Genomic DNA, 13027 nt, shown 5'->3' with positions numbered 1-13027 from the left:
TTTGACTGACTTCCACAGGATCTACTGGAGCATAGCCTCTACTTTTCCAACTGGACTTAGCAATTTACATTTCCCGTACTGAAATTCTCAGCTCTTGCTGCATCTGCTGTTTAGTCTCCATCATAAGCAGGTGTTTCATTTGCCTAGTGCTGACGAAGAGAACAGAAAGGAATAAGCAGTGTTTTATTTGGTAAAACCAACAAACCCTTCATCAACTTGCTTGAGAAAGAACTGGTTAGCCTCACCCTCTCTGCCATCCCAGAAGCTGTTACAAAGATACATAGGAGAAAAAAAAAAACAAACCACCTTGAACCAGGAATTTGTGTTGTTTCAAGCCAACTCTGATTTCATAAACTTGGGGATCTCAGATTAGTGTCAGAGGACCAGGCAATCTGAAAAAATTCCCGTCACAGACCTTGACTCCATTATGCTTGGAACACAGTAAGCATTCTCTGCAGCCTCATACAGGCTACCTCTGATCCTCTTTAGCTATGCCAAAAGTGCAAGGATCAGCAGTACATTATGGATCTGTTTTCTTATTACCAAAACCCTTCGCTGAACAGCCATTCAAAAAGCAGACTTGAAGATACAAGGCTCTGCAAGCATCCATGTCCTTCACTACCGCTTTCTTCAACCTGTAACTTCACAGAATTAGAATTTCAAGAAGTAGCTTACAAAAAGGGAACAGAAACACATTCACTCCTTTTGGGGTTGGGAGAGAGGAAAAGAAGAAAGTGTTCTTTGGTTAGGATGTGTTTTTAAATGATTGCTTATAAATAACCTCTAGCTGGAGTGCCAAACAAGTCCCTTAAACTTTCTGGTTTTCTATCCCAGGAATTCAGAAAGGATTGGGGTCTTCTCCTGCTAATCAGCTACAGCCATTCTCAGTCTGCAACAATCTTTTTTAAAAAGCTGCTTTTTTCTGCTGACCTCTGCATTCCTAAAGGAAGCAGTCTTTGACTGAAAGTGTCCCAGTGACAAAGGCTAATTTAGTTCATACACAAAACAGGTATTCATTCTGCTGAAGATTTGACCAACTGAAGGAACTGTTCTTACATTCAGCTACCAGCAGGATCATATATTTTACTTCTTTCAGATTACTCCTCCCCAGCATCTTTTTCCCTTGTTAAATGTAGTTCCATAGTTCTTTCTTGGGACTGTATTCTGGCATCACATTACTGGGGCAGAGCTCTGAAGGACTCAGCAGAGAAGTGAAAGGCTACTCCCTTCTCTAATGAAGTTGCCAACTACCAACTCTTTTTAGGGTCAAGCTGAAAATTTCTTATCAGAATGGACCATCTTTGAAGTGAGATAGTTAACACCTAGGTTTGCCAAGGCCAAGAGTAAACGCTAAGAAAAGTGCTTTCTTTATAGGAGCAGAATTAGATTCTTCAGCATGCAAAGCTTTTTTTCCACTGGACCATTTCTGGACACTACTAAGGTTTAGCGCACGTGGACTCTCATCCTGCTGCCACAGGGGCAGGACTTGCTTTACACCGGGCTGTCGAGCAGCCTACGCTTCTGTCTTTTGGCACAATGAGTCACAAACGTGAGCTAAGTAGACTTGGAGCACTTGTACAGCATTTACTCCACACAATACAAATACAACCCTGTGAAGTCAGGTTTTTTGCTAGTGCTCCTGGTAGGTGGCAGGTACCAAGCAGCCTCTGCAGGGAAATACTGGTTTTCTTTCTCCTTTCCTCAAATACCCATGTGTAGTGAGACATGTCTTTTCTTATATGGTAACACCACGCTGTAGTTTTGTGAGCTTGGATTTAAGTGTAAAGGGTTAGGATATGAAAGCTGAGTTACTGTTTCTTACATAGCAAGCCCCCTCTGGAGTTACAAGCACAGGACTGAGAACAGAATTCCCACCACCCAAGGATAGATACATGAACTACAAATGGTCAATTAATGGTCACTGGGGAATGCCATCCAAAGGGACAGGTAGAACGAGGTTCTCTACACAAAAATGAAACAACCCCTTTGAAAAACCTCCCATATATGGTGAAAATGCAGAGGATTACAAGGCATAAAAGATGGTCAGAGCCCCCTACAAGAACAGGAAAGGAGTTACAACAGGGAGAGAACGCTCCAGCATTAACCCCGGGTAAGGACACTATGTCTGATCAACACCACCTCTTCACTGCCAGCAGGTTCCCCACCCCTTCAGTACCTGAAGAGCACTGCTTTTTGATTAACATTTTGCTACTGCAGACTCTGCAATCACATAGTAAAAAAATAACCCACTGAGGTGTAAAGTATGGAGTAAATAAAAATTTTAGGGAGCCAACTGTACGCACGTTTTCTGCTCTACCTTTCCCATGTAACAAGGTCACAGATGCTGCACTTAGGCATAGTAAATCTAGATGCAGACTGGTGGATGATGCAGGCATCCTCAGCACTACAGTAGCAGTCAAAGCCTGAAAGCAACTGGACAGACCACACCTGGGCTATGAAAAGATCCGCACCAGAGGGAATGAGTTCGTGTGGGGGTCTCAAAACTTACAAGGCTCATCTGCCTGAACAGCGGCATGTCAACACAGCATGAGCTTGCAGAAAGTAGTAATTCAGTAGGGACTGAACCCAAGGTGTCGTGGTTTAATCCCGGCCAGCAACTAAGCACAGCTGCTCGCTCACTCCCCATCCCTGGTGGGATGGAGGGAGAATCGAAAGGGTAAAAGTGAGAAAGAAACTCATGGATTGAGATAAAAACAGTTTAATAGTTAAAAAGAAATAATAATTTAAAAAATAAAATTGTAAGGAAAAAAATTAATTACAAAGAGAGAGGAAAATAAAACCCAAGAAAGACAAGTGATGCAAATGAAAACAATTGCTCACCACCAACCGACTGATGCCCAGTCAGTCCCCGAGCAGCGGCCCCCCTGCCAACATCCCCCCCCCCCCCAGTTTTATTGCTGAGCTCGGTACCATATGGTCTGGAATATCCCTTGGTCAGCTGGGGTCAGCTGTCCTGGCTGTGTCCCCTCCCAGCTTTTTTGTGTCCCCCCCCCAGCCTCCTCGCTGGCAGGGCAGTATGAGGAGCACGAAAGACCTTGGCTCTCTGTAAGCACTGCTCAGCAGTAACCAAAACATCCCTGTGTTATCAATACTATTTTCAGCACAGATCCAAAACATAGCCCCATACCAGCTACTATGAAGAAATTTAACTCTATCCCAGCCAAAATGAGCACACACAGAGAATTAGTTTCCCCTCAAACTCTCTAATACGGAAAGGCAGTGTGAAATGTGAGGAAGAGCAAAGTATGACGCACTTGGGCATGGCTGGCTGTCAGCCAAGAGGCTGAGAAAAGGATCAAAGAGTTTCTGGAGGAAATATTGGGACTGAGAGGCGAAAAGCAGCACTGAACATGGATTAAACAGAATTAAAAAGTTCAAAGTTTGACTGGCACGGGGTGTGTCTGATGCAATGAAGACCATGACTCTGAGGAGGCAAATGTAGGAGGAGAAGGAAAGGCTAAACATTTGCTTTAAGGAGCAACAGGCAAGTAAGGAGAAGCTGAATCAAATAGAAAGGCTGGGGCTGGTGTGAGAAGAGAGACACTCAATTCAGGGACCATCACACACAGTGCGAGAGACACAGTGGTGTGCAAAAAGCAGTTAAAAGGTGAGGAAGGGACCACTGCAACTCTCAAGGAGAGTCCCGATCCAGAGGATTGGGATGGAGACACATGGGAAGAACCAGACCCATGTAAGTCTGGTAACTGTAATAATAACAGTGCTAAAAAGGGCTTGTTCCCCCACATCACAGGCCTCGCTGCAAGATAAGCTCTGTAACTTGCAAAGCTGGCCAGAGAAACAAATGGCACCTCCAGCTACCAAGACCACTGTAAAGAAAACCAAGGCTGCAGATGCAGCCCAGCAGAGAAGCAAGTCCCTCACAACAGGCTTCATTCCACAGCAAATAATAGCTGTGACAGGTGATGGGTGCCCTAAAAAGGGATTCCGCTGAGTAGCTGGTTAAACTGGAGGGATGTCCTTGATTAACAGCGTATGACTGTATGGATCTAGCTCAAGCAGCAGCCTCAGGGTGAGACTGGGACCAAGATCGGCCACATTGGCTGAAGATCCTCTAGTCAGTGATGACTCAGACTGATGGATGTGATGGATCATTAAGGGGTCTTACTCTGGCAAACTGTACTGGGTCTGCTGGGAGGGAGTTACCTTTCTTCACAGTAACCTGTATGGTGCTGTGCTTTGGATCTGTGACTAACGGTGTTGACAACACACCAATGTTTTGGCTATTGCTAAGTAGTGCTTGCACAGCGTCAAGACATTTTTCCCACTCTGCCCCCACAATGAGCAGACTGGGGTGGGCAAGAAGTTGGGAGGGGACACAGCCAGGACAGCTGACCTGAACCGAACAAAGGGATATCCCATACCATATAACCGCATCCTCAGCAAATGTAATGTTGACTCCTCCAATATGCCATAGTTATCAACATGTCCACTAAATCCATTCCCTATTACAGAGTTAGTTAACTTCTGCAGCAGAGTCCTCAGACTCACTGCTAGGTAGTCCCCATGATCTCCTTTGAAATCCTTGGTGTCATGTTATGTATTTTCATGTCTTGTGATATTAAAACATTCTGGCATGATATAGGTAGTTGTTCAGTCACTGAGTTCCTTTAAACTCACTGGTAAATACGATCTGATCACAGAGACTCACTGATTTTTGAACATTTTTTTTCCTCCCTCTTTATTGAACAACCTAATTTGTAGTACTTGCGCTTGAGACAGATCATGCTGTGTGCAAAGATTTCACAGGACCCCCCTCAAGTTCCTCATGTAATTTCCTCAGTATTGCCACAATTGCCCTACGTGTTCCTTCTCTACTTTTACATTATGGACTTCCTGGCAAGCTGTCCCACTTCTGATGTTTGATATTTCTTTCAGCTTTGGAAAGTTATTCGTCAAACTATTCTGATATTGTTTTATTAGGTTTTTACTTTTCTGTTTGAACACAGCTTCAGGTTTTTGAAAGACACCTTACTTTTTTTCTTCTTCTGGTGACACTTCTCATAACAGTTTCCTTTCAGCCTTTTCAAAGGGAGCTTTAAAAAGAGAGACACATTTGCAGTAAGCTTTCATCTTTAAATAGTAATTTCTGAAGCTAGACCTAAACATAACATCTTATTTCCTTTTACTTCACTGTTGGACTGTAAAAATGCCGATTTATTTTTATCACTGCACTACCATCATCCATTCCCAGGGTAACTCCCTTTCACAGAAACTGGTTGTAAAGCAGGATGTGGATAAGATTAAGTCTGCCCTGAAGGATAAATTTTGTTGAGGAGAACTGTGACTTCATTATTCGTCCAGATCTGGGTTCCCAGTACAAGAATGACATGGATACACTATGGTGGGCCCAGCGAACTTGCCACTAAGGGCCACTAAGTTGATTAAGCAGCTGGAGCATCTGACACATGAGGAGCTGCTGAGGCAGCTGGGATTGTTTAGCCCTAAGAAGGAAAGGCTCAGTGGGGATCATATCAAAGTGTATAAATAGCTGATGCAAACAAGATGGATCCAAATTCTTCTCAGTGGTATTCAGTGACAGGACAAGAGGCAGTGGGCACAAATTAAAATACAGGAAATTCCACTTAAACATGAAAAAAAACTTTTTACTCTGAGGGTGATAAAACACTGGAGCAGGTTGCCCAGAAAGGCTGTGGAGTCTCCATCCTCGGGGATATTCAAAACCTGATTAGACATGGCACTGAGAAATCTGCTCTAAATGACCCTGCTTTGAGCAGGAGGATGGACTAGGCACCTCCATAGATCTCTTCGAGCCTCAACTATTCTGTGACTCTGTGATTCTGTTCTCTTCCTTATTCATCCTCCTAAAAAATAACTTTACCCCCATTTCTGTGTCACGTCATTCCCCTGTCTCCCTCCTGAATTTTCTCCCCAGCCCAATGGTAGACACACAGAAAATCATGTGGTACCTGTGAAAAGAAACAGGAGGAAAGAGACCCCCCTTAGCCTGGCCACAGCAGCCCTCCTGTCCCCTTCCACCACTGCCGTGGTCATTGCCACCAGGAAGGCATCAGCAAGAGGCACAGGTAGGGACTTATTGAGGGACTTACTGACAGTTGGTAGAAAGGGTCAAGAGACCTCTTCAGAAATTCAGCCTGCAGCAACACCTACAACCCAACCATCTGCGACAAGCGTGTCAATCAGCTTTGAGAACATCGATCTGCCACTGCCAGAGCTAAGGCCAAGTAGTTGCAACCTCACCTGCGACCAGCATGTTCTCAGCTGCGTGCACATCCTTCGCTACCACCACAATCCAATTGCTTCCTTGTACACTGGTCCTGGGGCTGCACCTCCTAAGGAAGACCCACTGATAGAAAGACATAGACCAATGTCCACCTCTTCAAGGAGACCCTAAACATCAAGATCTCACAGATGGTCCTCCTCACCCTCATGCCCTTGCTTTCTCTAGTGTCAACCCACTGGCTGCTGAGGAGGACTCCATTGTGGCAGTCAGGGATCGGGTTGTCATTTTCAAGATCAATTAACCCCTTTCTCTTCCTCCTTCTCCTCCTCTTCCTCTCTTCCTCAATACGTTCCTCACAGGAAATGGTGAACCTTGTGTTTGCCACATGCCTAGCTGCATTAGACACCGCCATTGGATTCTACCTTGAGGGTGCCGCCACCTTTGGAGCAATGGGGAGAGGGGAGAAATACATGGAAAATAGACTCACCAGAGGTCAGACCAAGGGCATCAACCTTACTCTCCCCTAGGTGCAGATGCTGATGAATCCAGCCCCATCTCCAAATCCCCTGCTCTTCTGTATGCAGTGGCAGTGCAATAATTCAGTTACAGCGTTGCTGAGGTCCCATGAAGCCTTCTGGTGTTGTCACTCTCCCCACTCTGGGAGTGCCACCTGGTGTCTATCTGTGTCAAGGGATAAAGGAGTCTGGCAAGCAGGCAATGCTGAACTGGGAATGATGTAGGAATGCCTCAACCTGAAGGTCACAAGGTGCCAAGGACTTGACTTCTCAGCCATGCTGATGACAGGAGATGAGCTGCTTTGCTCCCTGGAAGAGATTCATTGTTTTAGAAGGAAAGTAGGCCAGTCCTCAATGAGCAGTGGGATGCTGACCTCACTCCCTAGTCTGCAAAGGCTTCACATGAGGAAGGGAAGGTACACATTGCTCTGTCTCAGAAGGCCCACAACTTCTACACCTCTGTCCCTGCCATTGGTGAGAATTACTTGCCGCATGGCACCACTGCTACCAGGAACAGGACTGTCCCTGGCCACGGGGTCACTAACATCTCCCTTCACTTAGTGACACACCTAAAAATACCCCTTCTCCACGATGGGATCTGGTGGATGATTCCTCACAAAGACGAGGTACTCTCTAATCTTTGGGAAGGAGAGAACTCTGTCATGCTCCTGCAGGAGACGCACAGCAATCCAACTAGGAAGCCTAGCTAGAAGACAGTCATCTCACCAACATCCCTGGCAGAGTGCTGACTCCGTCTTGGCTGGACCTTTACTTAAAGGTCCTGGGTTTGCTGAATTTATGCCATGTGGCATGCCACACCCTCCTCTGTTCTTAATCTTTAACACCTACAGCCCCCTGGGCCAGGAGTGCAGCCTTACCAGCAGACATGTCTTGGTAGTCAGAGCCCCAGAGTCTTTTGCTGTGACTGCATGTGAGAGATCAGCAGGACAGGGCAGCTGGAGCAGGAGAGTTGGATTTGGAGAGGAACTTGGTGACCCCTGCCTTTGCAGCCTGTTTTGAGTGACCTGTAAGACTGCCAGGCTCCAGGGCACATATCCAACTGCATCAGGAGATGGCTCATGGCGTGCAGCATTTGCCCTTCCCCACCAAGTTATCACTTTTCCAGTTCCATCCTACCATGTCATTGCTCATACAGGACTGTCCCATACATATGATCATTCCTCTTTGAACCTTTTCTCATCCCAGTACATCCTTTTTGAGATGCACAGACCAGAACTGCGCTCTGGGTGTAGGCAAACCATGAATTTATAGAATGGCACAATGACGTCCTCTTTATTCCTTCCCCAGTCATTCCCAACATGCAATTTGCTTTTTTTGCCTGCTGCTGAGCACAATGCCTATTTGTTTCATGCGACCTCACTCCTGAGTGGTTCTAATCAGCTCAGAACCCATCATTTTATACACGAAGCTAGGAATGTGTTTCACCTCTGTGCCATACTTGATTTAACCAGCACTAAATTTCATCTGCCATGTAATTGCTCAATCACTCAGTCTTGTGAAGTTCTTCTGCAATTTCCTAGTCTGCTTGTGTCCTTGCTGCTTTGAATAACTTCATCCCATCAGCAAATCTTGCCACTTACTGCTTATCTACGGTACTTCTGGGTCATTTATGAAAGCTGCACAGTGCAGACTAATGTGGAACTCTGGTGGGGATCTTCCTCAGTTGAAAGAACTGACCATTTATCCCTACCTCTATCTCTTATCTTTTAACAATAATATCTCTGGACCAGCACCTTCCATTTTATTTATTTTTTTTTAATTGATAACATTTCCTTGCAAAGGTTTTTGGAAATTCAAGTAGAATGTATCAACCAGATCACCATAATTTTCATGTCTTCCCAACCCTTCATAGAACTCAAAGAGTTTTCTAAGGCAGGACTCCCTTCTACGGGAGCAATGTTGACTAAGCAACTTGTATTTCTGCCAGCACCTCCTAATCCTATCTTCTGTTATTTCTACTAATTTACCTGGAACAAACATCATGCTTAGAGACCTACAGTTCCCCAGAACTCCACTGCAATCCCTTTTACCGTCTGGCATCAAGTTTGCTACCAGGAAGTCTTCAGACACCGAGAAAGGTTTTGAGTAGGAGGTTACACTCCACAGTAAGCGATTCGGCTTTTTCGTTCATGAGTTTGACGAGAAACCCAGGAGCTGCCCATTTGTTATTTTTAGGGTTTACGCTGTTCATCTCCGCCGTGACCTCTTCTACAGTCGCTCTTGTTTCAGACAGATCCTCGACGGAGCGCTGACCCTGCAAGGGGTTCCACGGAAGGGAATCTTCCTGGTGTCTTCCAGAGGAAACCCACCTTCACAAACAGTTACAAACTTCTTCCAACCCCTTTCTTGACCGCAGTTCCGCGCCATCCCAAGCACCCCGAAAACGCGCAGCAGGAAATCATCCACCGAAAAGTCGCTACAAAGCTGTCCCAAGACAAAAGCCCAAGCAAGTTTGCCTCACAGACTCCCCCTCCAGCCCTTCCTTCGCCCCTCCGGGCCGGGCCGGGCCGGGCTGCCGCAGCAGACGGCGCCGGAGGAGGGAAGGAACGCCGGAGCTGGACAGCGGCCTCCCGCCCCGCCCCGCCCCGCCTCGACCGCCGCCCCTCCGCGGCCACGTTGGGGCCCGGCGGCGGCCGCAGGGGCAATTTTGCGAGGGTGTTTTCCTCAGTTTTTCACTTTTTTTTAAAAATTGATGCAGTTCCCGGCCGCCCGCCGTCGGTGGTGGGGGAGCGTAGCGGTGCGGGAGGGAAGGAGGGAGGGGAGGGGAGGGGAGCGCGAGGCCGCCTCAGGTGGCGGCGTGCTCCGTCTCCACAACATGGCGGGCGCGGAGCCCTTCGCGGCGGTGCTGGCCGCCCTGCGCGGCTGCTACGCCGAGGCCGCCCCGCTGGAGACCTTCATCCGGCGGTTGCGGGAAAGCGGCACCGGGGAGACCGAGGTGCTGCGGGGCGACGACGCCCCCTGCTACCGGACCTTCGTGGGGCAGTGCGTGGTGTGCGTCCCCCGCGGGGCCCGCGCCATCCCCCGACCCTTCACCTTCCAGCAGGTAGGAGGCAGGGACCGAGCGGTGGCCCGCTCGCACCTGCGTCGCTCCCGGGGCGGCCGCACCAGCGCAGCCCTCGCCGAGGAGCGAGCCCCTACCGGGGTTGGTTGTGGGGGGGACCGGGCGAGAACACGGACACCCCCCCCCCCCCCCCATCCCCATCCCCATCCCCATGCCGGTGCCGGCGGCGCGGGGCTTTCCCCGGGCGGCTGGGGCGAGCGGTGAGGGCCGCTGCCGGCCCCGGGGGGCCGCGGAGGCGGCGCTGGGCGCTGCCGCCCGGCTTGGCTGGGTGGCAGAGCGCTTCCTGCGTCCTCCATGGCTGCGCGGGGGCGGCGGACCGTCGCCCCTCGTGGCTGCTGCCGGCCCGGCCTCCCCTCGCCTCGCCTGCCCCCTTCCAGCCGCCTCGGCTGGCGGCCCTAGGCAGCGGGGAGCGGTGGGGGATCGTTCCCCCCCTCCTCCTCCTCCTCCTCCTCTTGCTGGGGGGTGGGCGAGCAAAGCGCTGGCGCTCAGCGGGTGGGTGGTTAGACAGGGCAAAAAGCCTGCCGGCCTGGGGGCTCCCTGACTTGCGCTATGGGGTAGGAGTGAACAAACTCAAATGTGGCCGGGGAGCAGCTGGGAAAGTGGCGTTTTTCATTTCCACTCTTGAGAGGATAGGGAAGAGGGGGGAACACCGCTTGCAGGTCGGCGTTTAAGCAGAAGAAACTTTTCAGAGAGGAAAAGACTGCTTTTTCTCTTGGAGCCGCTAAGTGCGTGAGCAAAACCGTGCTATGGTAGGAAACGAACTTTGCAAGCTTGTTGAGCGGGTTTTAGAATTGTGAACCGAGTCGTTTAGTTGAACTTTTCTTTACGTAAAAGGAAATGGAGGCCTCAAGAAAATCGGTGTTAGTTCCCTGGAGGTTAGAGCCTGCGTGAGCACGTATCTACGAGCACGTATCTACGGGCAGAGTGACCCGAAGGCCTTGGAGTCCAGGTTGCCCAGGGAGCCGAGGGGAGTAGTGTAGGGTGTTTCCTGGGCATGAAAACGAGGATCAAAAGGGCAGACGTTAAAAAGACTTCCTTAAAGTCGTAGGCCCGTGTCGTTGCATGTAAACATGTTCTGGTACACTTGAAAACCTTTCTTTTTGGTTATGGCACTTGTGAATCGTTAATATTGCTTTGAAAGGGCTTGATCTAAAGCTGATGGCTAGGACTGTGTATCTTGCACATCTGTTTATTTGAAGTGTATATTGTGGTTTATGGAAGAGTTGTTGATAAAAAGCTCATTTTCTTTTTTTCTTTCTTTCTTTCTTCAGTTATCTAGTCAGAGTGAAGTCATCACAAGAGTTGTTCAGAGACTGTGTGAAAAAAGAAAGAAGAATGTCCTCGCATATGGATACTCCTTACTGGACGAAAACAGTTCTCATTTCCAAATCATGCCGTCTTCAAATATATACAGCTACCTACCCAATACTGCAACAGAAACTATTCGTATCAGCGGCCTCTGGGAAACACTGCTGAGCAGGATAGGGGATGATGTGATGATGTATTTGTTGGAACATTGTGCAATCTTTATGCTGGTTCCCCCTAGTAATTGTTACCAAGTTTGTGGGCAACCAGTTTATGAACTTATTTCACATAATGTAGACTCATCCCCAGTGTTTGTTAAACAAAGGTTTTCAAAGCATAAACGTAGTAGCTTGCTTGACTATATGCAAAAAAGGCTTATCTTTCATAGAAAGTATCTTTCAAAGTCGCATTGGTGGAAATGCAGACAGAGACTTGAAGCTAATGTCTCCAGCATGGGAAATAAAAAAAATAACAAGATACAAAGCGTCGTGTCCAGTTACCAGTATTCTGCAAAAGCCGTTTCTAAAGCAAGCAAACAGATCAGAATGGTTACTGAACATCTGGAAAAACAGAGTAGCTCTGGTTTATATTTGTCAGCTACGGCACCATCTTTAAAAAGGAAGCTTGATAGGGAACAACTTGAAATTCCAGCTAAGAGAGCAAAAGTAGAGGAAAAAGTGAGAGAGGAAAAGGCTTGTAATCTCACTCCTGATGTAAACCAAAGTAGTTCCAAGAGATACGCAACTGGGTATGTAGAATCACATTCTGTAAATCTCATTAAAAACCAGCACGTTTCTCAAAGAAGTAACAGTGATATGTCTGGTCCTTCTTTAGTTCACACATCTTGTGACGGGAAGAAGTTTGTGGCAGGTGAAAGGTCTTTCCTGCAAGGAGTTCAGAGTAACAAACCTTTAAAGCCCAGCATTGAAATTCAAGCAGAATCCCATAGGAAAGGAGTAGAGATGCATGTGTATAAATCTCAGTTGGATTCTGTACAGATCAAAGCCATGGAGGGTATTTCTTCAAAATGTGGAAGGCGGGAAAGTCCCCTAGCTCATTTGGCAAAGAAGTTACCAAACACACTCCTGCGTTCTGCAGTATACATTGACAGGAAGTTTCTTCTGTACTCTCGCAGGAGTTTCCAAGAATGTTTTCCTAAATCGTTTTTATTGAATCGCTTGCAGGGCTGTCAGGCAGGTGGAAGACGGCTTATAGAAACTATATTCTTAAGCCAAAATCTGATGGAGCAAAAGCACAGCCAAAGTCTGCCACATCACAACTGGAGAAAGAAGAGGTTGCCCAAACGCTACTGGCAAATGAGACACACATTTCAGAAACTCTTAAAGAACCATGGAAAGTGCCCTTACTTAGTTCTCTTGAAAAAAAATTGCCCTGTCTGGATATCTGAAACCAGTGTGAGACAAACTGAGCTGCCTTGTCAGGCAGCCTTGCCTGGGGAAGCAGAGGTTCATGAGCAAGTGGAACAGTTTGGGAAAGAGCCTACTAAGAGTGTGACAAGCAGCAGATGTGAATCTGGTCACACTGATGCGCCAGACAACTTACGCGCTCCTCTTGCAAAATCTGTGCGCGGGGAGTCGCAGAGTGAGGAGCAAAACCCGGGAGAGGTGTGTGATTCAGCCCTCGGGGAGCTCCTCAAGCAGCACAGCAGCCACTGGCAGGTGTACATCTTTGTGAGGGAGTGCCTGGAGCGGGTCATCCCCGCTGAGCTTTGGGGTTCTAACCATAACAAGTGCAGGTTCTTAAAAAATGTGAAAGTGTTCATTTCCATGGGGAAGTTTGCCAAGCTTTCGTTGCAGGAGTTGATGTGGAAGATGAGAGTGAATGACTGCATGTGGCTTCGTCTAGTCAAAGGTACTTCTT

General features: G+C 47.8%; 1 protein-coding gene across 4 annotated transcripts in view; it reads left to right on the top strand.

Annotated features, from left to right (window-relative positions):
- Positions 1 to 9544: 9544 nt before the first annotated feature.
- TERT (telomerase reverse transcriptase) overlaps positions 9545 to 13027 on the top strand; it is a 34381-nt gene continuing 30898 nt past the window's right edge. For all 4 annotated transcript variants that reach the window (XM_052788395.1, XM_052788397.1, XM_052788398.1 and 1 more), the window contains exons 1-2: positions 9545 to 9823; positions 11113 to 13018. In XM_052788395.1, the coding sequence (XP_052644355.1) occupies positions 9596 to 9823; positions 11113 to 13018 (2134 nt within the window). In that variant the 5' untranslated portion in view covers positions 9545 to 9595. The remainder of the gene's footprint in view (positions 9824 to 11112; positions 13019 to 13027) is intronic.

The sequence above is a fragment of the Harpia harpyja genome, chromosome 5 (genome assembly GCF_026419915.1).
Source record: "Harpia harpyja isolate bHarHar1 chromosome 5, bHarHar1 primary haplotype, whole genome shotgun sequence".
Classification (NCBI taxonomy): Eukaryota; Metazoa; Chordata; class Aves; order Accipitriformes; family Accipitridae; genus Harpia; species Harpia harpyja.
Note: the sequence above shows the minus strand (reverse complement) of the source record. Positions and strands in the feature narration are given on the sequence as shown.